This window comes from Tiliqua scincoides, chromosome 2 (genome assembly GCF_035046505.1).
Source record: "Tiliqua scincoides isolate rTilSci1 chromosome 2, rTilSci1.hap2, whole genome shotgun sequence".
Taxonomy (NCBI): domain Eukaryota; kingdom Metazoa; phylum Chordata; class Lepidosauria; order Squamata; family Scincidae; genus Tiliqua; species Tiliqua scincoides.
This window is the reverse complement of record NC_089822.1, coordinates 251,142,162-251,169,598: the sequence shown is the minus strand read 5'-3', so window position 1 is coordinate 251,169,598 and position 27,437 is coordinate 251,142,162. Positions and strand designations below refer to the sequence as shown.

The following is a 27,437-nucleotide window of genomic DNA, read 5'->3' as shown; positions in this document are numbered from 1 at the left end:
CAGGAAATAAACATCACCTTTATTGATATACAGTGGCCCTGGAGTTTGGGAATGCACATGGGGAAATGGGAGGAGCAGGGCCTCCCTCCTCAGTCTGTCCATTAGGGAGAGCTGCTAACATTCATCCTCCCCAAGCAAAGCAAACAAGTTCTGGCCAGTGAACTTTCCCTTCCTGGAAGGGACAGGCTGGCTGGGCCCACTCTTGGGTGCCGAGAGGGGCTCCTCCTCCTCGCCTTCTTCATCAGCATCCCGGTCTTTCTCGTCATCTTCTTCCTCTCCTGAGCTGGAGATTTCATCTTCCTCTTCCTCCTCACCGGAGCTGCGCTTGCCGTCGTGGCGGTGAGCCTCTTGCAAAGCAGCGATCTCCGCCGTCTCAGGGTGATGCTCCCAGGTAGCTGCAGAGGACAAGACCAGGAGACATGGCTGTCGTAGAGCAGTGGCAGGGTCAGGGCAAACTATTCTAGTCCATTTTTCTGCCCAAACACAGCATGATGCAAGGCACCACAACCCCACTTTCTGAACACTCAAAAGCCTGCTCCCCCCACATACACAGTCCTGTTTACGGCTTCTCAGATTTCAGCAGGCATCATTCATAGACTTTAAGCATATTTTTAAGCGATACATTTTTTTTTTTAAAAGACAGATATTCTCAGGGTGGTAAATTCTGGATCCAGGCCTATATTCCCAGCTTTTGTGGTGCCATCATGGAATCCACAATACCTTGGACTTCCTTTTAAGCCTCTCTTCCATGCTTACATGACAAAACAGACAACTGCACAAAGCCAGCTGCGATGTCTTCTTTCACTTCCTGGTTCTCTCCAAACTTCCCAGAACCCAGTGTTTACACAACTCAAACCTTATTGAAGTGGACACGACACTTTCTGCAAATTGTTACACTCTAGAGTGCCCACTCTCTAATAGAAAGCTCACTTGAGCGACCACTGACTAAGCTCCCACAATACTCTCTCAAATACCTTTCTGTGCAGTGTAACCTGGACAACGCATGCAGACACAGAGGCGCCCATCCACTGCCAGGCGCAGGAGGCTGTTGGCTGCTCGGTAGACATCATTGCGGGCTCCCTTGGCTGTCTTGTAACCTCGTTTCTCAGCCCAGGCTAAAGGAGGATAAAAACGATGTCAGAATCAGATTGAGAGTGACAACTCCATCCTGGGTTGAGTATCCCTATTGTTGCTGTTGCAGTATCCTCACAGCTCTTTTACCTTCACAAATATCCCAGGCACACCAAGGGGGTTCAGGTTTGCCGTGTTCCGCATCTGGATGCCGCAGCTTCAGCAAGGCCTGGATTGGAATTCGCACAGCCATGTGCCCCACAGAAGTATAGGGCTCCTGGATCTGGGAAATAGGGTAGATACCAGCCAAGATCTAAAATGAAACAGAAGACATTTTCACTGCAGGTGCCGCTAATTCCATTCATCACTAGTGGAGGCAGACTTAGGAATTGAATAAATTATAAGCCAGTGCTCAAGCTTGCATCCCCCTCACATCTCTCAGCTTGCTATCTGATGTCCATAGTGCTTTGCAGTGTGGACAGAGCACTGGATTTCAATAAGATAGACCAGGTGAAATTCCTTCCCTGACATGAAGTCTTCTGGTTATGTCACTATAAAGCACCTACAGAGTTGCCTTATACAGTCAACCAACAGACCAAGGACCCAGTATTTTGTTCATATACTGATACGTAGCTCTGCCAAAAGGTCTGGCTATTTGGGATTTTAACTGTCAGGGACTGAACTTGCGAATTTATGCCCATGGCGGGCAGAGGGCAGAACTGGATCTACTGGTAGGTCTCTGGGCAATCTGCATTAGATTGGCAAGGGTTTCCTTCTCCCAACTGCTGCAGCTGTTAAAGAGGCTTCTGCCACTTGTTAAATCAGGCTGCTGAAACAAACAAACAAAAAACTTAGGAAGGGGGTGGGGGAGAACCAGGAATGGATATTGTGTGAAAGGACTGAGTACTACTCTGGTTCTGGAGAGTAGAATGAGAAAGTGGAGAATGAGCTTCGCATCACACTTTTCCTTTGTTCTAAGCCAGGGGTGCCCAAACCCCAGCCTGGGGGCCACTTGCGGCCCTCAGGGACTCCCAATCCGGCCCGCAGGGAGCCCCCCATTTCCAATGAACCTCTGGCCCTCTAGTAACTTGCTGGAGCCCATGCTGGCCCAATACAACTTCTCTTAGCGTGAGGGTGACTGTTCAACCTCTTGCATGAGCTGTGGGACAAGGACTTCCTCCACTGCTTGCTGTTTCACATCTGTGATATAGCAGTGGCAGTGAAGGAAAGGCTGCCCTTGCTTTAGGCAAGGTCTTTTATAGGCCTTAAGCTATTACACGACCTTCAATCATTCATATAAGTTCTATCTCTAATATATTAATTTATGTAAATCTATTCAAAATTGAAATGTAAATGAATTCTTTTTTTCAAGGCCCCCAGCACAGTGTCAGAGAGGTTATGTGGCCCTCCTGCCAAAAAGTTTGGACACCCCTGTTCTAAGCATATGCCACCCCACTGCTATTTTGCCCCTGGCACTAGCTGGTGAACTATAGCATTTTACTGCAAAAAAAAAAAAAAAAAGGAGATCTCACAAGGCTGAAGGTTGCCTACCCTCTGCTTTATCTAGACAAGAGTTATCACCGCTCTCCAGTTGGCTCATAAACACAAGTTCATTATTTGATCCCCTGAACCACTTATTTGCATGTGTGAATGGGGTTTTGATCTAGCACCATGGACCAAACTTTCAAATCCACATCACCATAAGAGGCAATACTTTTCAGTGGAATCAGTTTGCACATTCAGCAGCCACACATCCAATGATGAGTCATCAAGATGATGTCTGAAAACATGCACAAAACACCGCAGGGAGATTATAGCAATGCCTTGGACAGCGCAGGTGATACACTTCCTGCAAGTCGAGTGTTGCATGAAGCAGCACTACTGGAGTCATAATTGATTAACAGGAAGGAAGTGGGCAGTGAATGGCCCAAAATACACTGCTCCCATTGGTTGGAATGGCTATCAACCACAGTGGGACACAGGGCACTGTAGCAAATAGGCATTAAAAGAAGCTGTGTCATCCTAGGTGTGATGGTACTCGGGTACTTTTATGGGACAAAAATTCTTATTGTGACTGAAATAGTCTGAAAAAGTCACTGAATGTCAACTGTACAACAACTGGACATTAATTACGTTTGTCCCAATTTCTATCCCCACCATTGAAAAGCAACCAGGAACCTGGTTTCCCATATCATCCTTTCCCCCCTCCCCCCAGGACACCTGGCTTCCAGCTCCTGGAATGCCATTCCTCACACAGTTCCCACCTTCCCCACACCTCCATCTTTCACCACTGCTGCTTTCACCACTTCCCCACGCCACCATCTTTCACCATCTTTTACCTGCTGCTGCCTGTGAACGAGGGAGGGAAAGATGAGGCCAGGGCAGTCACACAGTTTGACTGTGGGTGTCAGGAAGTAAGTCTGGAAGTACTTTGTATGACCTGGAGTGCGGGAGACGCTCACCACCTTGCGGCCCACTAACCCATTGATGAGTGAAGACTTGCCCACATTGGGGAAGCCTGTGGAGAAGCAGAGAGATGGGGTGGAGTCAGAATTAAGATGGAAGTTCAAGGTTCTGCCAATCAGAGTCACTCTTTGTTGTTCTCTGCCTCCAAACCAAATGGGAAAGGTGGTGTTTGAAAGACTTGCAAGTACATGTTCAAAAAGGGGCTGTTCTACACTTAGGGAGAAGAGGCTGCAAAGGGTAATGGGTAGAGTCATTTAGGCCCAAATCCTAACCAACTTTCCAGCACTGATAAAGCTGTGCCAGTGGGGTGTGTGTTGCATCCTGCAGTTGGGTGGCAGTCACGGAGGTCTCCTCAAGGCCTGTCCTTCCTTATGAGGAAAGGCTACGGCATTTGGGTAGCCTAGAAAAGAGACCCCTGAGGGGGGACATGATTGAGACTTACAAAATTATGCATGGGAAAGATAAAGTGGAGAGAGAGATGCTCTTTACACTCTCACATAACACCAGAACCAGGGGACATCCACTAAAATTGAGTGTTCAGAGGGTTAGGACAGACAAAAGAAAATATTTCTTTACTCAGCGTGTGGTCGGTCTGTGGAACTCCTTGCCATAGGATGTGGTGATGGCATCTGGCCTGGATGCCTTTAAAAGGGGATTGGACAAGTTTCTGGAGGAAAAATCCATTATGGGTTACAAGCCATGATGTATATGTGCCACCTCCTGATTTTAGAAATGGGCTATGTCAGAATGCCAATGCAAGGGAGGGCACCAGGATGCAGGTCTCTTGTTATCTGGTGTGCTCCCTGGGGCATTTGGTGGGCCGCTGTGAGATACAGGAAGCTGGACTAGATGGGCCTATGGCCCGTTCCAGTGGGACTGTTCTTATGTTCAAGGGAAGGGAATGTTTGTTCTACCCCTACCTCAATGCTGGAAAGTTGTTTAGGATTGCGCCCTTAAGGGAGCAAAAGATCTTCAGTTAGTTGAAGGTGGGAGAACTGGAGGAATGGAAATCAAGGCAGGGATAGAATGAAAAACAAGGAACAGTAAATTGAGCAAGGCAAAGGAAAAGGATTGAGATCGAGATCAAGAGAAACCACAAAAGAATGTTTTTCCACTTTCACCACCGTCCAAGATATCCTTTTGTATTTCAGTTGTCCAGGACCAACTTGGGAACTCCAACCCAGGCCAATCAAGAATGACAAAGGCTTCGTTCCTCTTCATGCTTACCCAAAACAAGCTCCACTGAACTCAGTGAGACTTACGCTTAAATAAACACAGGATTGTGCGGCAAGTTCACTCTTAAAAACCAGTTATTCCCAAAAGTAGTGAAGGACAAAGAGAGATCCCCCATCATTACAGCATGTTGTACCTCTAACCAGCAGATGGCATTACATTATATTTCATGGTTGCTCAGTCTGTTATCGCTGCCATTGTACTCTGAGAAAGATCTGGAAGTTTGGCTGTGTTCAAGTGTATATCCTTTGAGGATGACCTGGCAGTCACTGAATAATACTTTCTTCTTGTATTACAATTACTTCTTGTATTACAATATTGTAATACCATCTGTAGTCCGGGTTCTTTGTGCAAACTCACCTACACAGCCTACCGTAAGGATTCCATCCTTGTAGAGTTCCTGGGAGGGGCCCTCAATTTCCATAGCCACATCTGTTTGGTGTTCTACAAGGACTGCTGCCCCCTCATCATCTTCCTCCGAGTCCTCCTCAGAGTCCTCAAGAGGCAGGCGTGCACTGGCTGCGTCCCGCTCTATTTTCTCCTTCCAGCTGCTCAGGTCCACTGCAGTGACAGCAAAAAACCTACCATTTTCAGAATCTAAGGTTGCAAACTCAGGCATGCTCACTTGGGATGGTGTCTCACTCAAATAAGTGGAACTTACTTCTGAGTTAACTGTAGCTGGGACTATTTTACTCTGAATATGCAAAGTAGCTGGAGCTTACTTCTGAGCATAGACAGACTGCCTCTCCCTCATTCCTGAGTTTTCACCCCCATTTCCCATTCATCTGGCTTTGAGGCAGCCTTAAACTCTTGAAAAAGAGGAAAAGTGTTCCACTCGAGAAACAGTTTAACCCTACTCAAACGCTCTGCAAACACAGCTTAGATCTCAAAGATTTTGAACATATTCCAACACAGCAACGAAATGGACTGTCCCGTGCTGAGTGGTACAAGCAGCCTCACCTTTTCCAGCAGTGATGCTTTCACAGGCACTCAGCAATTGGTCGGGCCCCATGGCTGTGCTCCATCCCTTCCGGCGCTTCCGGCGTTTCTTAAACACTGGGAGGAGAGAACACGGAGAAGATCAGACCTGTCAGCCATGACTTATGGGTTCTAACACCAGATATAGGAGTGTGGGTTCCTAATGGGCGCCCAGGGGCGCCCAAACTCCGGCCCTGGGGCCACTTGCGGCCCGCAAGGCCTCCCAATCTGGCCCTCAGGGAGCCCCCAGTCTCCAATGAGCCTCTGGCCCTCTGAAGACTTGCTGGAGCTCGTGCTGGCCTGACACAACTGCTCTCAGCATGACGGCCAATTGTTCGACCTCTCGCGTGAGCAGTGGGACGAGGGCTCCCTCCACTGCTTGCTGTTTCACATCTGTGATGCAGCAGCAAAGGAAAAGTTGGCCTTGCTTTGTACAAGGCCTTTTATAGGCCCTGAGCTATTGCAAGACCTTCATTCATTCATATAAGTTCCATCTCTAATATACACATTTATGTAAATTTATTCAAATTTGAAATGCAAATTCTTTTTTTTCCTGGTCCCTGACACAGTGTCAGAGAGATGATGTGGCTTTGCTGCCAAAAAGTTTGGACACCCCTGGTTTAGACAGAGCAGGAGAAATTGGGGTGTGAATCAGAGCAACTGTTCCTATGGGTGGTTAGATCACATGAGTTAGGAAAAGAGGACAAAACAAAACATAAAAACATCTTTAGCTTCCATCACAGGGATGACCACAACTGCCTCTGCAGAACATCAACATGATGCCTTCTTCAAATCCTTCTTCCAAACCTACCTTTCCCATGAAGGCTTTGGCACAACATTGGAGTCTCCATATCCTACTGTAACTAAACCTACATACACAAAACTGAAATAAAGACATGTTCTTCCCCTGCTTATACTGGAACATAGTGGATTATGAGATTTAAAAAAATAAAACAAGTGAACACCTGCACTGGGATCCTGGTCTTTTTGTGGGTAGGAGGTGAAGCAGATCACGTGGACCTCTGGGAACCGGCTCTTGAAGTAGTGCTTCCAGGCCACCACCAAAGCAGGCGGTGCCAGGTCAATCTTGTTCAGTACAAGGATGAGGTTTTTCTTCATCTGCTTGGTCACAAAGTCATAGAGGGCTGGGGAAAAGTTGATCACCTGGGCAGCAGGAGAAGTCAGGAAAGAAAGGACCACCAAGTTATGAGTGGCTCCTAGCGATTTAACTAGCTCATTAGAGCTTGTAAGGGCTTTCTGCTTTAATATTCTCTCTGACACAGATGCGAGGATGCAAATGGAATAGGATGGCAAGTAAGAAGTGGTTTACACAATGGTAGATAAATGCCTTATCTGCTTAGGAACTAGAGGTGTGCAGGGATGGATCTGGTTGCTGCCTGGCCATAGTGCTCCAGAGCACCATATCCAAGCAATCCCCCCATCCCACTCTGCACACCTCGCTCCTGCTCTAGAACAAACTGATAATGCTGGGGAGGTCCTTTGTTAGATGGTGGCCACCATTTTCACTTGGCAACGAAGGCCAGGCCAAAGTAACAGACCCCTGCTAGTAGCCATAGGGCAACCACATGACAGCATCTTCACAGAAATAAGAACATTCCACAATGTCCTAAGAGACGCTACCCCAGTCTCTTCCAGCCTACGACTCCCAAGTCTTATCCCTTGCTCTCTGATACCTCTGGTTCTCTAGCACACTTCTTAATGCTTTTCATGGGCTTTTAAGGCTTCCTTGGCTGCTGGGATTTCTGAGGAACACAGTGCATTCAGGGGTTCTTCTAAAGCAGACCATATTCAATGAAATAAACAGGCTGCCCAGGAATTCTTTTCTGCTCAGGATGATGGACATGAATTCTTGAAGGGAGCACACAGGCTCATTCCTTCCTTGCTTAGTGAGAATATTTAACTAAAATGTGAATCATGAGTTTCACATCTGTGAAACTCACAGCGCAACCCTATGCATTTCTACTCACAAGTAAGTCCCATTGTGTTCAATAGGGCTTACTCCTAGAAAAGTGTGAAAAGGATTGCAGCTCAGCCAATTGTTTGTGTGAGTGTGGCCCAGAAAGAACCAACACCTGGTCATCAGCAACACAGCAGTGTCCTTACTGGATGTCGGATGTCTGTAATCAGTAACACGATGTCTGACATCTCCAGGACCCGCCACAGCTGCCTCCATGTCTGCAAGAGATACCAGAAAATTAGAAAAGGACTTGCGTAAGAGATTTCTAATCCAAACAAGTATTAGTGTCTCTTTAGGGCTGCATTCTTTCCCCATTTTGTCAGCCACACAGTTTGAAACGCATGAGATCAAATTAGTGTTAGACCTCATATCCCCTTAATCTCATTCCAAAGGCTGATTTAATTGGCATTTCTTCAGAGAACCACCTGAAAGCAAAGCCACGCACTGAAAACACCAAACTAAAATTATACAGTTTAAGGAAATGGAATAAAACTCACAAGGAGATCATCACGCACAATAACTGCACACAATTGTGTTTTAGTGCATAAGGCCCAAGTTCTCCCCTAAGGCTTTTAAGGGCTCACCTCCAGGTTGTGCTCAAAGTAACTTAGCTGGCTTGGCTGGAATGCACTATAGATGTTCTCTAGATACTCCCGGAAACACTTCTCCTCTCGGGCAAACAGCTGGTCCTTGGTCATCTGGTAATTCCAGGGTGGGCGTTTGGGAAAATCCAGTACTGCTAGCAAAAGAATGAGGATCAGTTGGAAAATAAAACCAACATCATAGAGGAAGTAGGAAAGAATGATAATATCCTGCATTAAAGAGTTCCGCTGATTGTCCTAACTCCCACTCATTCCCCTCTTCTGAGTACCGTTTAACCATCAGAGCAACACAAAGCTTAGCAGAGCTCAGCAGGCCAGTGCAGAGGCTTAAAAGAGCAGGGTGATGTGATTGTAGGAATGGGAGGGAAAATAGTATTTAGCAAAGGCCTTCCAAGTCATCTGGACTTGGGCAACGTGGCAAGAGGAGAATGCTATAGCAAGTGAGACAGGAGCACCAAGGAGAGTTTTAGTCTTGCATCGAAAACAACATTTTCAGACTACACAAAGCAACTCAACACAAAGGATGCTTTTCAATGGGACAAAAAATCTGCTTCCTGGGTCAAGAGAAGCAGCAGATTAAGGCCCAGGGATGGGAGGAGCTGGAGGCAGAAGAAACAGCTGTTCAGCAGTACCTGTTGATGGAGCCTGCCCAGGAACAACTTCCCTAGACCCCTTTTGCTCACCTGAACCCGTCTTGTAAACATCTTCTATGTCCACCTCTGTCTCCGCTTCTGCTAGTGGCTCCAAGATCTTCTCCCGGGCAATCTTCTTCCTCCGCTCCACCTCCTCTCGACTCTCCCGCTCAAAGTGTAGCCTGTACCTGTCAGGAAGGGAACACGGCAATGAGGGAGATCCGTCAGGGGCCATGAAGGACGTACCATCCCTGCCTGAAACGCCAAGTCAGCCATCACAGATCCAGAACTTTGGGAACTTCAATCCTTGGAACTTCAATCCTTGGAACTTCAATCCAGGTAAAGACCTCTGTCTAAAAACCTGGAGAGCCACATCCAGTTATTGAAGACAAAACTGAACAAGGTGGGCCGTCTAACTGTCCACTAAAATGCAATCTCATCTGTTCAGAACTGCTCACACCTTGTTTAGTTCAATCTCATGAGGATAATTAAACATGCACACACTGTAATTTGGACTCTGGGTTTTGGAGAATTTTAAATAAAAATCTGAATTATCAGATGGCTTTCTCAGCCCCTGAAGAATTTCCCCTGAATCTACATCCTTTCAAGCTGGATCCCTCTGCTGTCTGCTTCCCGAGTTCTCACTGTCCCCTCCTGTAGCATTCCTCTAGCACAGGGGTAGGCAAACTTTCAACTTTAGGGATCCTGGACCGTTAACAATTGTATAGAAGCGGGAATTTCAGCAAATTGAAATTCTTCTGAAATTCTTTCTCCTACACAATTGTTAAAGGTACAGGATCCCTAAAGTTGAAAGTTTGCCCACCCCAGCTCTAGCAGCTGCAAGTCTAGGTTCTCGCTGTCTGCTTCCTTTTCCAAAGCGTTCCAAAGGGAAAGGGAGAAAAAGTTGCCTTTCACAGTGTTTGCAAATGAAGAGAGGCCAGTCGGGAGCGCAGCGGGGGAGGGATCTGAGTACTACTATCCATGGTTTTGGGTATCTACGGTAGCAGCAGGAACTATCTGCCATGGATAAGAGGGGACACCATTGCATGGGAAGGTTTCACCTGCCAGCAAAAGTTCAAACTTTTAATTCAAGCTTCCTAAGCTGAATTACTTTCTTGCCAGATCAACTCAATGTATCACTGAAATCTCTATGTCTTTTAAAAACTTCTGAATCGTTTCCTTCTATTTTTATCTCAGTAAATGCTTTTAACCATCACTATAACTTTCTGGACCAAAAGACTCTGCAGCTCAATGAAAGGGGCTGCTTCTATAAGCTGGCACCTTTACCATCAGCCTGCCATCACCGAAGTGCTGCCATCTGGTTGAACTATGAACTCAGGGTTCATGAGAAATGACAAGTGTTTTCAAATTTCTCTGTTAGCTGGTCTTTTACAAGAAGTCAACTTTCACACATTGTAGCAGCTGCAGGATGTGAGGCTAGGCCAGAAGCAGGGAGACCCACGGAAAGAAGCTAAACAGCTCCGCACACGTTGCCAAGCTCCTCGTAAGCCCAGCAGCTTGCGTACCTTACACAAGGTCAGGAGATAAGAGACGGTGAGTCATGGTTGAGAAACCGTAACTTGCAACTTCCCTTAAGAAAATTCCAGTCTAGTCCACAGGACCCCTTTACCAGCAACACCCATGAGACAAGGCTAGAGGAGCCAATCAGAGACTTTTTACAGTCAAGTGCACCTCCCCAAATGTTCAAAAGGCAAGGTACAGGAGGAACATCTTGCCTGGATGCCTTTAAGAGGGGACTGGACAAATTTCTGGAGGAAAAGTTCATTACGGGTTACAAGTCATAGCAGGAATGTGCAAGCTCTTGGTTTTAGAGACAGGTTGCCTCTGATTGCCAGATGCAGGGGAGGGCACCAGGACGCAGGTTGTGTCTGTTGTCTTGGGTGCTCCCTGGGGCATTTGGTGGGCCACTGTGAGATGCAGGAAGCTGGACTAGATGGGCCTTTGGCCTGATCCAGCGGGGCTCTTCTTACGTTCTTATGAGCTTGGGAGAGATCCCAAAACAGCTGGCTCACTCCTACCCTGCACACAACTGGATGGCCTTGGCAACTATGAGAGAGTGAGTGAGCCTAGCTTGCTTAATAAAATCTTAGCAGGATGGCTTGTCCCTTTACTATGAATCAATAAAGTGTCTTTTATTTATTTATTTTTTCATTGGCTGAACCTGAGCTCCTTCCAAGACCAGTCAGGCACCTCTCTTGATAGAGACTTGCTAGGGACTTAAAGGAACTGCCATTACCTCCGACAAACCAGCATATCCCTAATTATATTGTTCATCTGAATGAATTCTGAGTCACCTTGGAAGGTAATTGGCTGGATATGGGCAATAAAGACAAACAAAAAATTAAGATCCTTTTGGTCAAATCAAGACTAGAAAAATTGGTGGGATGAGACAAGAAGTGAGGAAAATGCATTTAGATCCAGATGTCAGTGAACGCCAAATTTATCAACCTATGATACAAATCCGATGGCTGTGACCTTAGAGTTGAACAGATCCTGCTCCTCTCTGAGCACCTAAGCCATTTTTCAGCCACTGCAGTGAAATTCCTGCATTACCTGTTGGGGTCATAGCCACGCTCTCCCGGCTTGCGGATCTGAGGCTGCTGGTTGAGCTTGCGGACTTGTAGGGAAAACGACTCGCTGTCTGACGTGTCCGTGTGGTCCTCATGCCTGTCATGGCTGCCGCTCCGGCTATTTGAGCTCGACCTCACGCCATCTGGGAAACCTGGAGGCACAGTGAGGGACAAACAAGCAGAAGGATTGCTTCCAATCCGGCTTCAGGATGCATGGAGTGACACCAAACTCTTTCTCTTCCCAACCTCCACAGTCCTAAAGCCCAGGAGTCCTGACACTGTTGTGGAAAATTCCCAGACCATGGGGCACCTGGGAAATGTGATGCTGGTACAATATGAATTATTCATTCTACTCTGGGCAAGATATGGCTTCTAGAAATTATACACTTTTAATTTTTGTTAGCACTGCTTCATCTTCACTCTAATTTATTAGGACCATTCCTAGTTCAGGGCCCAGTTCTGCTAATTCCATCTTGCCTCCAACACATTAACCCTGACAGGACCCCAATTTCCTCTCAAAAACAAGGGCACAATCTAGGTATTCTCGGTACAGCAACACTTCCAAGCTCTGTTCTCACTAGTCTCTATTCTCCTCCCCCAGTTCAACTCCTCCTTCCTTCTCTAGCCATCACTTAAAATAAGTAGGGTTTGAATCCAAGTTTGCAAGGCCTAAACCCAACATTCTATTCCACTGCTCCCTTCCAATTTTTCCCAAGGCCATCAAACAGCATCCACCCATCCAGAAAAGAGGGGCGGAGATGGTGCAATGTAGTAATGGTTAAACCAACGGTTCCCAACCTGTGGTCCACAAACCACAGGTGATCTGTAAGATCCTGAGAAGTGGTCCATGAGGACTCAAGAAAAAAATGATCACCTCTGATAATCTCCAGTGTCTCTCCAAGTGAGTGCTCCCCCACAGACCACTGAAGTGTTGGCTATGTCTGTAGGTAGTCTGTTCTCCACCTTCTCTGGTTGTCCAGCACTTGCTGAAGTGCCAGCTGTGGCACTTCTTCTTCACCCTTCTGGTAGTCTGTGGAGGAGCGCTCACTCTGCAAGATGCTTCTCCATGGACCACTGGAAAGGGTGGAGAATGGACCCCCACTGCTGCCATTTCCAGTGTCTTGCCGAGCATTCCCCCATGGGCTACCCAATTGAATTGTATTTTTTTGTGTGGTGGGGATGGAGGGGTTGCATGTGGTCCACGACAATTCCATTGTTTGCCTCAGTGGTCTGTAGGCTCCAAATGGTTGGGAACCACTGGTTTAAACTCCACAGTTGGGGAATTAGAGGGCAGGTCTTCTCCTGAATTGAGACCTGGTTGAAGACCAGGAAACAGAGAGTGGGTGTCAATGGGCAATTTTCACAATGGAGAGAAGTGAAAAGCGGTGTGCCGCAAGGATCCATCCTGGGACCGGTGCTCTTCAACCTCTTCATAAATGACCTGGAGACAGGGTTGGGCAGCAAGGTGGCTAAGTTTGCAGATAACATCAAACTTTTCCGAGTGGTAAAGACCAGAAGTGATTGTGAGGAGCTCCAGAAGGATCTCTCCAAACTGGCAGAATGGGCAGCAAAATGGCAGATGCACTTCAATGTCAGTAAGTGTAAAGTCATGCACATTGGGGCAAAAAATCAAAACTTCACATATAGGCTGATGGGTTCTGAGATGTCTGTGACAGATAAGGAGAGAGATTGTGGGGTGGTGGTGGACAGGTTGAAGAAAGTGTCGACCCAATGTGTGGCAGCAGTAAAGAAGGCCAATTCTATGATTGGGATCGTTAGAAAAAGTATTGAGAACAAAACGGCTAATATTATAATGCCATTGTACAACTCTATGGTAAGGCCACACCTGGAGTATTACGTCCAGTTCTGGTCTCCACATCTCAAAAAGGACATAGTGGAAATGGAAAAGGTGCAAAAGAGAGCGACTAAGGGCACAATCCTACCCCTTATGTCAGTGCTTTCCAGCACTGGCATAGTAGTACCAATTGGACATGTGCTGCATCCTGCAGTTGGGTGTCACTCACGGAGGCCTCCTCAAAGTAAAAGAATTTTCGTTCCCTTACCTTGGAGCTTCATTGCCCTCATGTCAGTGCTGGAAAGCACCACCATAAGGGGTTAGGATTGCGCCCTAAGATGATTACTGGGCTGGGGCACCTTCCTTATGAGGAAAGGCTATGGCGTTTGGGCCTCTTCAGCCTAGAAAAGAGACGCCTGAGGGGGGACATGATTGAGACATGCAAAATTATGCAAGGGATGGACAGAGTGGATAGGGAGATGCTCTTTTCACTCTCACATAACACCAGAACCAAGGGACATCCACTAAAATTGAATGTTGGGAGAGTTAGGACAGACAAAAGAAAATATTTCTTTACTCAGCGTGTGGTTGGTCTGTGGAACTCCTTGTCACAGGATGTGGTGACGGCATCTGGCCTAGATGCCTTTAAAAGGGAACTGGACAAGTTTCTGGAGGAAAAATCCATTATGGGTTACAAGCCATGATGTGTATGTGCAACCTCCTGATTTTAGAAATGGACTATGTCAGAGGCAAGGGAGGGCACCAGGATGCAGGTATCCTGTTATCTGGTGTGCTCCCTGGGGCATTTGGTGGGCCGCTGTGAGATACAGGAAGCTGGACTAGATGGGCCTATGGCCTGATCCAGTGGGGCTGTTCTTACATGTTTAGCCTCAGTGGTAATACTCTAAGGCTGCAATCCTGTATATTCTTATATGAACTCAAAAGAGCTTAACTTCTGATAGATGTTATGCAAGATTGAAAGAGACCACTGACACCAAGCTGAGTTTAAGGCTTTTTATTAGGAGGAATTGAACCTGAACCAAACAAATGGAAAGACCTTATTTCAAATTCCCCCAATTGAGAGAAGACCTGAGGCAGGCAGGAGGCAGCAGGACTTGAGGCAGGCCAGGGCTGGAGGCTTGATAGAAGTTCCCCTCTGGTTCTCAGCTCCAGCAAGAGGCTCTCTCTCCCAGGGCTCCTTCCAGCAGCCCGCTCAGCTCTCCTGCAGAGCTCATGGTTCAGATTCCCTCTGCAGCTCTTCCCTGGTGGTCTCTCATTCTGCAGCTCAAAGCTCCTCTCTGCAGCTGTTCCCTGGTGGTCTCGGAGCTCTCTGTGCTGGTGCAGCCCCTTTTATAGCCTCAGTGGCTCTGCACACAGCAGCCTCTACCTTTCCTCCATTGGTACTGCAGCCTTCTCTCCTGCAGCAGTTTTCCATTTGGTCCTCCAACTCTGAAGGGCTTGTTACAAGGTACTCAGTTCACTTTCCTCAAAAGTGAGCCCATTGGCTCAAACAAAACTTTATAATGATTGGCTCAGACAAACTCAGACTGACTGTCTATTGGCTCATGAAAGGCACAGGCTATGATCCCCTCAGCCCAATTTACAGCAGTCAACTGAGCCCAAGTTCAGCACATATTATAGACAAGCAAAGATTGTGCTATAAGTTGCTTACTTACAGAGAGTTTCAGCTCTGGAGGTCTGTTCATAGTTTGTAACTGACATAGATCAGAACAGCCGGTTCTTGCCGGTACCGAGTGATCCTCATTGCGCAAAAACAGCAGCAAAGGACCTACTGAGTCTACACAAAACAGCCAATACAGCCAGCTGTAACTTGGATGTCCATAAGCCATGAAGCATGTATAAATGAGAGTCAATGCAGTACCGTCTGAACCTGGAGCAAGGTGGTTCAAAGTGAATTGGGCCAAGGAACTCATAAGCCAAGTGACACCTCCGTTTAACCTTCCTCACAGCATTGTTGAAAAGATAAAGTATAATAATCACATATGTTCCTTGGAAAAACAACAGGATATACTTTTGGGTTATTTGAAGGAATACCGCCTGCTACATGACCTCCTCCAGAATTTTGATCAAGTTCAGAGATCAGTTTAAGGTTCCACCACTGCTGGAGACAAGCCCATCATCCAACAATAGTGCTTTAACAGTGGAAGTCCCCAATTCATAGAAATCTGAAAAATCTGAGCCATTAGCCATTCCAGAAGTGCTGTTAAAACCTTTTTATTTCATCTAATCTTTTGTATCAGAAGCTGTTGCCATTTATCTTGTCTCCTGCTGCGTATATCAACTGCTGATGATGTTGCTATTGAAATTATTATATTGAATGTCCACTTGGGAGATAAAGTGGGGTGTAAGTAACTAAATTTGTATCCTTCCTACAAGAAATTCAAGGTGAGGTACAAAGTCCTTTCTCCTCCCCATTAGCCTCACAACAACCCTGTGAAGCAGGCCAGCCTGACAGCCTAAGATCACTCAGTGAGCTTCATGGCTGAATGGAGATTTGAACATGGACCTCTCTATGTCCCTAGCCTAACATTCTAACCACTACCCCACACTGTTTTTAATGATACTGAAATGTTATTGTTTTAATGATTATTACCAACTTCAAGGGTCAAAAAGTAGCATATAAGTGGAGGGGGTGGGGAAGAGTAATTTTTTTAAAATAAATAGTACTGGTCTACCTTGCAGGATTACAGAGATCATGTGCGTGATATGCAATACTTTGAAAACTTAGGATAATAGTTATGTAAATGCTAATTATCATTATTACTCCAGGAATAGGAGTGAGGCATTAAAGATTCAAGACTCTTAACTCAAATTATGAACTGGGGGTCCTGTTGTATTACAGAAAGAGTAGAGTACTGGCAACCTGGACTGAGCAAAGGCAGTGGGCCTTGTGCTTTAAAAGTAGAGGCTGGGAAGGAGAAATGTGATTCTACCCACATTTCTGATTGGGGTGTGCAGCATGAATGGCTTAAAGCCGGAGGGTTGTAAAAAGCAGGATCTATGGGTGTTGGGGGGAGGAAAGGAGGAGACAGAACAAAAACAATTCCAGGCTTCATATTTGTGCAGGGAGTGGGGCATACCAGAGAGAGGAATCCGGTTCCAAAAGGGAGGGTTAAAGAGTGCCTAAGGGAAGGCAAGGACGACTGCAAGGGCTTCAGACTGTCTTTTGCAGATTCTGCAATGGCTCAGCGGTTTGACCTTGGCAGGAGGTGCATCAAGGACCTTTGTAGCAAAGAACTGCAAAAGTTCTTTTGAGGGCCTTTGAGGCAAGGAAGGGCAAGGAGGAGGGTGAACAGAGGGAGCAGATAAGTCTCTCAAAGATGGAGCTGCTATTCTTGTTATCACCTGCTACCAGCCCACATCTGTCTGTCCAGATGGCTGTGGTGGAAGGTGGGTGGGAAATGGGCCAATTTTTGAGGGCTTTAACCGATTTTTGCAGGCTCACAGGCATACACATTTGGTCCCTGCTGCATTTATGCTTTGGGCAGCAATGGCTTAAGCAGGTGATTGGATTCCTAGTTCACAGGTGACAGTACCACCACCACCACCAAAACACATTTAGAAAGAAACACACAGTTTGGCTTAACTGCATGTGCATGATGGGAGAAGAGAGAAGCCATGTCTGCTCATCATTATATTGTGCTCTGTAGCAGAGCCCCCCTGAGCCCCCAACTGGCCTCTTATTCCCTCTAAGGGGTCCATGCCAGTGCGTTGACCCCTTCTTCAGCTGCATGGCATCGTGACACAGTCGTGATGTCATCTGCATGCACTCAATGATGATGTCATGCATTTTTGCTGAACTTCAGAATTGTCAGGTTTGATGCTGCATGGAGCTTGGCTGGGGACTGCGCAGCTGCGTAACTTACAGGGAACACCATTACCGGCTATAAACAGACATGCCCCCAACAAGAAGAATGGATTGCGTGCTGTTCAGACAACCAGTTCCTGCCAAAGTGCCTGTTGGAGTCACTTTTGTGACGTCCAACAGAGTCATGTCTCTGCTGGAGTCACTTTTTTAAAAAATCTGTCCCTCAATCACTCTTTCCTAAACGCTTCATTCTTATATGCTCCTATACTTCAGAATTTGCTTGCAACTGTTCATGTTTTACAGTCACCACCCAGAGCCTCTGTGCCATCAGTAAATACAGAAATTTCCATGGTTGGCAACTAGTTCTTTCAAACAGCAGCTGAAAAGGAAAAGGCCCGCAATGTTGGCTTGGCCCACTGATTCGAACCCTTTTCAGCTGAACATGTGCAGGGCAGAGCCAATGACAGCATGCTGGCTGGCTGCTCCTCTCCACACTGATACACCAGCTAGCCACACTCATGCATTCCAAATGAACAGATTTCTGCCCCATGTTTCCCCAAGGGGGCTTACATAACACAACTATATAAAAACAATGCACCAATCAAACAGCAAACAAATTGGGGGAACAGAACAAAAAGTCACAAAAGCATCAGCGACAGATGCAAAGTCAAGACCTAAGATGCAGAAGTGGTGAATGCATTGGGTGCTCGGTGGGGCAGGGGGCTTGCTAGCTAGCATGCCCTCATACTCCCATCATCCATTCACTGCATGTGTGGAGGGTCAGGAATAACGCAAGAGACTTCACTCTGGTATAAATCCAGGCAAAGCACTCTTTAGCCTCCTCCTTGCCAGTATGAACTACAACAGAAAGCTTGGCAGAGCCTTTCCCTTAGTACGCGGTTTCATCACCTATTCAAGATAAAGGCACAGAGCTCTTCAACTCCCCTGCCAGGCGCATTGCAACCAAGGTTTTGTACAAGTCTTCTTTTAGGCACATAATCTCAGTTCTGTTTGCCTGAGGTACGTAAGAGTTGGACTCTGACATACCCCCTGCCTCACATGCTGCTCACACACTCAGGAGCAGCTGTGGACCAAACTGGGACGTTATGAGACACATAACCGTTCTTCTGATGGTTTTGTAAGCAACCAAGGAGGCTGCCAGTTTGAGCAAAGGAGTGGTATGGAGGGCTGCTTATTCCTTTCCCTTCTAGCTATTTGTCCACTTACAATCACCCTTCCCAAGAGGCTTTTCTCTCTGGAGGGCAACAGACACAGAGCCTCACTCATGTTTTCCCCAGCAATTGAGAAACCAGCTGGAGGACCAACAAGTTGGAATGGACAAACATTCCTACCAAAAGATGGCAATGACAAAACAAGCAGGGTTGCCACTTGGCCGGGGGGGGGGGGGGAGCAGTCACTGATGCTGCCGCACTTTTCACAGCAGCCCGACAAATAAAAACTTGAGCGGCTGAAGCACTTCCCGCCATTTATCTCCAAGCCAAGAAAGTCACCTGCTACACTTGTGTGCCAGGTTCCTGTGAAAGGCCCAGCAGCAGGGCTATAGAGAAAGAGACAGGCAATTCTAAAGGAAGTTTGGTGCACATTGGGGTGACTCATGTTCAAGCCACGCTGCACAAGATGCACCCCAACCTCCCTTTTCTCAAGGTTGTTTCTAGTGACGTCTATACGGCAGTCGTGTTGCATCCACTGGGCAAGAGACCATCTGCAGACACTTGCAGAGACCACTATGTTTCCAACTAACCTCCGTTCTACCTGATTCCCAATCCAAGCCTCACTTAGAGAACTTATGCCCACTCTAAGCTAATTAGCTCCCCTTTCATTCCCCAACAATGGCCCCAGCTCTCTACGGCGGTACTGCTAGACTCCACCACCAGGGTGGCTTGCCTGTTTACATAAGAACATAAGAACAGCCCCACTGGATCAGGCCATAGGCCCATCTAGTCCAGCTTCCTGTATCTCACAGCGGCCCACCAAATGCCCCAGGGAGCACACCAGATAACAAGAGACCTCATCCTGGTGCCCTCCCCTACATCTGGCATTCTGACTTAACCCATTTCTAAAATCAGGAGGTTGCGCATACACATCATGGCTTGTACCCCATAATGGATTTTTCCTCCAGAAACTTGTCCAATCCCCTTTTAAAGGCGTCTAGGCTAGACGCCAGCACCACATCCTGTGGCAAGGAGTTCCACAGAACGACTACACGCTGAGTAAAGAAATATTTCCTTTTGTCTGTCCTAACCCGCCCAACACTCAATTTTAGTGGATGTCCCCTGGTTCTGGTATTATGTGAGAGTGTAAAGAGCATCTCCCTATCCACTCTGTCCATCCCCTGCGTAATTTTGTATGTCTCAACCATGTCCCCCCTCAGGCGTCTCTTTTCTAGGCTGAAGAGGCCCAAACGCCGTAGCCTTTCCTCATAAGGAAGGTGCCCCAGCCCAGTAATCATCTTAGTTGATGATTACTAAGGCATTACTGGGCATCTCTTTTGCACCTTTTCCATTTCCACTATGTCTTTTTTGAGATGCGGCGACCAGAACTGGACGCAATACTCCAGGTGTGGCCTTACCATAGATTTGTACAACGGCATTATAATATTAGCCGTTTTGTTCTCAATACTTTTTCTAACAGTCCCAATCATAGAATTGGCCTTCTTTACTGCTGCCACACATTGGGTCGACACTTTCTTCAACCTGTCCACCACCACCCCACGATCTCTCTCCTGATCTGTCACAGACATCTCAGAACCCATCAGCCTATATGTGAAGTTTTGATTTTTTGCCCCAATGTGCATGACTTTACACTTACTGACATTGAAGCGCATCTGCCATTTTGCTGCTCATTCTGCCAGTCTGGAGAGATCCTTCTGGAGCTCCTCACAATCACTTCTGGTCTTCACCACTCGGAAAAGTCTGGTGTCGTCTGCAAACCTAGCCACTTCACTGCTCAACCCTGTCTCCAGGTCATTTATGAAGAGGTTGAAAAGCACCGGTCCCAGGACAGATCCTTGGGGCACACCGCTTTTCACCTCTCTCCATTGTCAAAATTGCCCATTGACACCCACTCTCTGCTTCCTGGCCTCCAACCAGTTCTCAATCCAGGAGAGGACCTGTCCTCTAATTCCCTGACTGTGGAGTTTTTTCAGTAGCCTTTGGTGAGGGACCATGTCAAACGCCTTCTGAAAGTCCAGATATATAATGTCCACGGGTTCTCCCACATCCACAAGCCTGTTGACCTTTTCAAAGAATTCTATAAGGTTTGTGAGGCAAGGCTTACCCTTACAGAAGTCATGCTGACTCTCCCTCAGTAAGGTCTGTTCATCTATGTGTTTTGAGATCCTATCTTTGATGAGGCATTCCACCATCTTACCCGGTATGGATGTTAGGCTGACTGGCCTATAGTTTCCCGGGTCCCCCCTCTTTCCCTTTTTAAAAATAGGCGTGACATTTGCTATCCTCCAATCTTCTGGCACCGTGGCTGTTTTGAGGGACAAGTTGCATACCTTAGTCAAGAGATCTGCAACTTCATTCTTCAATTCCTTAATAATCCTTGGGTGGATGCCATCAGGGCCCGGTGACTTATTGATCTTTAATTTATCAATGAGGTCTAAAACGTCTTCTCTTTTAACCTCTATCTGACTTAACTCCTCGGTTAGGAGGGGCCGTTCGGGCAGCGGTATCTGCCCAAGGTCTTCTGCCGTGAAGACAGACAGATGCAAAGAACTCATTTAATTTCTCTGCCATCTCTAAGTCTCCTTTTATCTCCCCTTTCCCTCCCTCACCATCCAGAGGGCCAACCGCTTCTCTGGCGGGTTTCCTGCTTCTAACATATTTGAAGAAGCTTTTATTATTCCTCTTAATGTTGCTGGCCATGCGTTCCTCATAGTCTCGCTTGGCCTCCCGTATCACCTTCTTACATTTCTTTTGTTTAAATTGCAGGGACCCCTCCTCCTAGTTCCTAAGGCAGCAGCCCTTCCAGGTATAGTCAACAGTCCAGTAGGTCCATTAGCCACAAAGTCAGACAGAGTATCCAGGCCAAAGTCAATAAGCCGAATCACAGTCCAAGGTCAGATTCCAGTTAAGTCAGTCAAATCAGTCAGAGTATGCAAGTCAAAGTCCAAAGTCAATAAACCCAGTCAGTCTCCTCTCCAACCTGCACTCCTTCTACAACCCACACCCACTTCCTGCCTCAGGTGCTCCTTATATCCTTAGGGATCTCATTGCCTCTAGTGGCTGCAGCTGTGCAGCACACCCTTTGCTGAAAGGCCAGGCCTTAACTCTTAAAGGGGCCACTGCAGACACCACATTCTACCTCCTCACCAGATCTTCCTCGATTCCAATACAACCTCACAGGAGAAAACAACTCTGGATACTTCAAACTATCCTTCAAGTGAATTTATAATAAATATTTGGTAGTTATTTTAGAACATGTCCCTGTCTCACAGAACAAACCACCACTACCTCAGAGATGTTCTGCTTATTTCCAACCTTCCCATGTATAAATTAACATCTGAATTGGAGATGCACAAAAGACTGTAGTGGTTACTTCCAGGTTTAGCAAAAAGGCAAGGTCTGTTTTGTTCCTTTGTCACAGAAGTAGTCTCTGTGATTCTGTGTGTGTTCCTGCTTCTAAGATAGCAGAGCTCAAGCAAGCAAAGTATCTGAAGACAGCAGTTTGTTAAAAGGATTAGCTGGCTGCAGGCACATTGGCACTAGCTCTTATGTCAGTGATTTTCATCCTTTTTCACCTCATGGCACACTGGGAAGGCACTAAAATGATCAAGGCACACCATCAGATTTTTGACAATCAACAAGGCACACCACACACTGCTGTTGGGGGGCTCATATCCCCCAATGACCATACTAATAAATAACCCTCCCCCAAATTCCCACGGCACACCTGAAGACCATTCACGGCACACCAGTGTGCCACGGCAGTGGTTGAAAATGGCTGTCTTATGTGCATGAACTTACGAATGGTTTGAGCAGAGTGATTTGAAAGACATCTTCACATAGAAACACACACTCTTTTTCAATCAATTCACTGGCAAACAAACGTTCCCAAGGGAAGTGCCTTGAGGCTCTAGTTCTCTCAGCTTACACTCACAGAACACACCTCTGCACGTCTAAGTGCAATAAGGGATTGAGTTCAATTTGACATACTCCCATTGGGTTGGCTCCAAGACCTCTCTTGTGCAAGCGCCGTTTCCCAACCTTGCATGGGTTGGGTGAAGGGCCTGATTTTCATCAACTCCTGTTCCCTCTCCAGGCCCCTTTGCCATGTTTCTTCTTGTTTCTGAGGGTCTCCACCCCAATCCTCAGAAGCAGATCTTAGGGTAGATAGCCGGCTGAAAAGAAGGGGAAGTGGGAATTGTTGAAAATCAAGCCCCTCCCCTTTCTTTGTGAGCAAGGGTGGGTGTCAGTGCTTGCACAAGACATGGTTTAGATTTACCATTGTGTATGTAAGCATGCAGAATTGCAAACTTATTGCTTCTTTAAGATACGAAGGACATAAGAAGGAGCACTAAGAGCAGCTCTGTTTTCCCATGGGCAGTGTTATGAAAGGTGTGCATGTGGACTCCTATACTCCCTTCCACCCTTAAATGGTAGCTGCACCCAGGGTTGCCCTGGCTGTCTCAGAGCTCTGGTGTGACCGAAAGAGAGAAAACCTTGTGGCAGCAGGAGTGGGTGAGTCGAGGCAAAGGATTGCAGAAGAGCCTAGTCTAGCACTCTCACTGTGCACACATTCCTCTAGTGTTGCAATGAGCACCATTAAATCCAAACAGGCGTGATTGCTGGAAGCTTCCCTACTTTCTTGAAAAGGCTGTATCAATTTATCTGCTAGGACAGGGTTTCTCAAACTATGGGTCATGACCCACTTGGTGTATCATGACCTGAAGTCCAGTGGGTCCTGGGTTGGAGACTCCTACTCTCTCTTGGGTCCAGTTGGCTCCATCTGCAGACATTTTGGAGCCCTCTGGATGCAACTGGAGACCGCACCAGAAGCAGCCAGAAAGTCACTACTTCCTGGTTTGTGAATGTGACTTCCAGTTGCTTCCAGAGGCCTGTGGAGGCTTCTGAGGCCTGGCACTGGAGAAAGTGAGTCAGGGCACAGGGAAGTTTGAGAACCCCTGCTCTAGGACAACATAAGCAGCAGGCAGACTAGCAGTTGTGGCCCACAGTCCACCAGATGCCTGGCAGTACCTTAGAGTAGGTTGACATTAAAGCAGGGGCAGGATAAAAATGTAATTAAAATCGAGCACATGATTGCAATATTCCTTAATCCTTCCAAAAATGCCTAGTGTCCTAGAACAGCTAAGAAAGTGACCTGTAAGCCCAGGTGTCCCAGGTTCCAATCCTGCCTCATCCATAGATTTAAGTGGCCTTAGGTATGCAACTAGTCTCTCAATCACACATCTGCAAAAGTGGGAGAGAATTTATTTAAAATATTAGTATCCCCACTCAAGGTGGCTCAGAATGTATTAAACACTAAATAAAATCAATAATTAACCAAAAAAAAAAAAACCATCAACACATTAAACAGTAAACTGCACTAGAAACACAGAGAGAGAGAGAGAGAGAGAGAGAGAGAGAGAGAGAGAGAGAGAAAATGACTAAAGGGAGATAGGGTATCGCTAACCAACTGTATTGAGGTATTACCATTGTGTTACTAACCCAAGCAAGGCATGCTGAACTCTCCTGGAGCCCTTTAGCCAACATCAATGCTGTGTGATCATTTTAAAAAATGGCAACACACTTGCGCATAGACCTCCCTGTCGCATTTTCCATTAGCCAGTATATTCTTAACTGAAACCCGCCATACAAAACTTTTGCTCCCAGCCAGCTGCACATTTCATTTTGTGCAGGGTCATTTTGGTACCATTAGCACGCAATTCACAAAGCTTTTCCATCCTACCGCCTGTCACTGAAGCTCAGCACTTTTCTTTCAACCTGTTTCCGGTTCAGTTGACACAGTAGCAGTTAACAGCTCATCTCTCTCTCTCTCTCTGCCACAAAGGTTTGGTTTTAAAATAAGTATAGTACATCTGAATTTTCCAAGCTTACTTAACACAGTCACCCAAGAAGTTCCATGATAACCTCTCTCTTTGGCTCTGTCTGCTAAAAGATGCTACTGTCAACAAAATCTTCTAAGAGAGCAGAAGGACTGTTCAATAGCTTGGACCACACATGCTATTTTTAAATATGACAGCACAGAAGCTGACTGTGTTATAGTAGTATGAATGGCTTAGTGGAGGTGCAGCTATACCGGAACACCCACAACATTATTATCATTGCTTTTCTTTTTTAAAGCAATCTTTTCCTTTATGCCACACATGCTTCTTAATTTAAAATACAACACACACACACTTCTGACTATAGACATCACCGCCACTAGGCCTTATCCAGACAGAAGGATGACCTTGTACACACAAAGTTCAATGGATTTTGCAGGTGGGAGTGGATATAGATAGGTCTGCACAAGTTGAGACCCACCAAGCCACTGAGAAGGGGTCACAGTGCAGTGACTGCTTTGTGTGCAGAATGTCCAAGGTCCAATCCCTGACATCTCCAGATGGGAGTGGGAAAGACCTCTTCCCATATAAAGCTTGAAGAATCCTAGAGAGCCAACCTGGCATACTCATGAGCTCAGTGGAGCCACCCATCATGGATGATAAACCACTAGGGGCTTTGTTTTTGCTGCCTGCAATTAAAAAAAAAGTTGTTTTTTGGTTGCAGTGTATTGACTAAAGGTTGTAGTGTATTGACTACAATACACTGCAGGTCAGAATACAGTACAGTGCGCAGCATTTAGCTTGCTGGGCTGCAAGTTGTGCATTCTTGCTGTGCAACCTATGCATCTTAACTGCAATCCTCACCACTTGACACTTGTAAGCAAGTCCCACTGGTTTCAGTGCAACTGACATCTGTTCAGAACTGCTGGACCCAGACCATCCTTCTACTCCCTGTGCAGGTTCAATTAAGATTGTTTTATCCTGCCCTTTCTCCACAATAGGCTGACAACCATGAACATGTTCTGCCCCCTCCAATTTATTCTCAGAACAACCACTTTAGAGGTGAGACTGCCAGACAGCTATTGGCCCAAGGTCACCCACTGAGCTTCATGGCTCAGTGGGGATCTGAACCCCAGCCTCCCAAGTCTAACACTCTCTGCTGGATACACTATACCTGGTCTCTCTAACATAAATTCCCACTCCACAAGCCTGCAATCCTACACACATTTACTACTTGCAAGCAAGTCCCACTGAATAAAGTGGGACCTACTTCTGAGTAAACATGAATAGAACTCGCTGTACATATCTAGAGATGGGGCAAAATTCAGTATGAAAAGCAAAACAGTTTGTTCTATTTGTCCGATGAAAGTTTGTTCTATTTTCTAAGCAAAAATATTTGGATCCTTGCTCCCCACACACACTGAATGGGTCACTGAGGACACACTTCAGAAAGAGTGGAAAAGGAAAGTTGATTCCATTAGGCAATTTAAGTGGGAGAAAAAGAGAGGCTGATATAATGTCTACTGCATTGCAGAGGCTGGGAGTACAAAGAAGCAAGCATTCCAATGCTTTGCAAAGAAAGTATGGTCCTCCAAGTCTGAGTAAAAAAGGCAAAGAGAAGTCATTACTCAATATCCGGTATAAGTAGCTCAGATTAACTTTTACAGCTTTCAAAAAGGAGACTAGGGAGCAAGGAGCTACTGGTCTCTAACTAAACTAGCTAATGAGAAAGAAGACACTGTTTCTCTTTAACATTTCATTAAATAGAGAGGGGTAGACTTTTTCAGGAAGGACCAGAACACTCTGTGTCTACATGCAAATGCTGGGCAAGGAAAGGGGCATTGCCACTTTTCACAAGTAAGTAGCTCTCATGGTGGATGCTATGAAATCAGGGTCACCTTCAGTGGTGTAGCGAGAGGGGGTGCAAAGCACTAAGTTTTGCAGGTGCCTGAATACACCCTATGCAAGTGGCCCTTCTCCTTCGGAGCCATTCCAGGCAGTTGCCTCCATTTTGCTCCCACCACCCAAAATGGCTCTGAAGGGGAGATGGAGGGGCCGGCTGCACAACTTAGTGCTTTGCACCCCCTCTAGCTACACCACTCAGAAGCCAAGAAAGAAAGTGAACATTGAGACTTAATCTTGCCAATGTTTGGGGGGGGCGGCGGAACAGCAAATTCTGAACAGTATGTGAAAGGCCTGACTGAACCACTCACCCTTTCCAGATATTCTAGGGCAGACTTGTTCAACCATTGTGCCACGGCACATTGGTGTGCCGTGCGAGTTTGTGGGAGGGTCATTTGTTAGTAGGGACACTGGGGGATGAGAGTCACTGCTATCAGTGCAGTGTGCCTTGCAGTGTGCCTTGTCAGTTGTCCAAAAACTGATGGGGTGGCTTAACAATTTTACTGCCTTGTCAGTGAGTTGTGAGAAGAAAAGGGTTGACAATCACTGTACTAGGGGCATGCATGCACTCACTCATGCACACACACTCCAGGTGCTTTCCAGATGTTTTAATGGGACAGACACACACCCCAGGTGCTTTCTATATGGTGCAGGGAAGGGGTCTTCTTTTGTGCAAATGTACTGAACAGGAGTCAATTCTACCAGATCACACCCCAAATTATGGTGAAGGGAGGAAAAGTAAAGGTCACCTCCCCCCCCAAAACTTTCAAACACAAGGAGTGGCCAACCCTATCCAGATGTTTTGACCCACCCCATCTAGTTGTCATCACAGCCAGTTGTGGGTCCCAGGTGTTTTAGTGATAAGGAGGGTCCCTCCCCAAGGGGGAGGACAGCTGCAGCCCAGATGTTTGGCCCATCTTATCCAGATGTTGCCACAGACAGTTGTGGGTCCCAGATGTTGCAGTGATAAGGACCCCTCCGCCCAAGGGGGAAGGGCAGCTGCAACCCAGATGTGGAGGGCAGCCACTCCCCAGATGTTCTCAGGAGGGGGCTGCATCCTTCCAGATGTTTCACTGCGGGGGAGGGGCTTGCCTCCTCCCCTTCCCCAGGGCCCCGCCCCCTTCCCGCGCTCACTCTCACCCTGCCGCTTTCGCTCCCGTTTGTCTTGCAGCTGCTTCTTCTTCTGCTTAGCGCTGAACGGCCTCTTGCGAGGCATGTCCTATCCCGGCCGCCGTCCCCTCCTCCGGCTCCTCCAGCAACATCGACTCGCAGCCCCGGAGTGGAGAGGAGCCAAAAGAAGGCTACTCCTCGGCTGGGAGCGGGGAGC

At 46.8% G+C, this 27,437-nt stretch overlaps 1 protein-coding gene across 2 annotated transcripts; it reads right to left on the bottom strand.

The window, feature by feature from the left end:
- Nucleotides 1-27,437, bottom strand: GNL1 (G protein nucleolar 1 (putative)). Of its 2 annotated transcripts, none has more exons than XM_066614649.1 (12): nucleotides 27,251-27,437; nucleotides 11,535-11,703; nucleotides 9,012-9,148; nucleotides 8,311-8,465; nucleotides 7,873-7,944; nucleotides 6,714-6,912; nucleotides 5,731-5,826; nucleotides 5,131-5,331; nucleotides 3,411-3,589; nucleotides 1,222-1,384; nucleotides 975-1,115; nucleotides 1-395 (listed from the first exon to the last, which is right to left on the bottom strand). In XM_066614649.1, exons 1-12 carry the CDS (start codon nucleotides 27,324-27,326, stop codon nucleotides 115-117), a joined length of 1,869 nt encoding a protein of 622 aa, XP_066470746.1. In that variant the 5' UTR covers nucleotides 27,327-27,437; the 3' UTR covers nucleotides 1-114. The 2 variants fall into 2 exon arrangements, with proteins under 2 accessions (XP_066470746.1, XP_066470747.1); XM_066614650.1 differs by having other exon boundaries at nucleotides 8,311-8,462.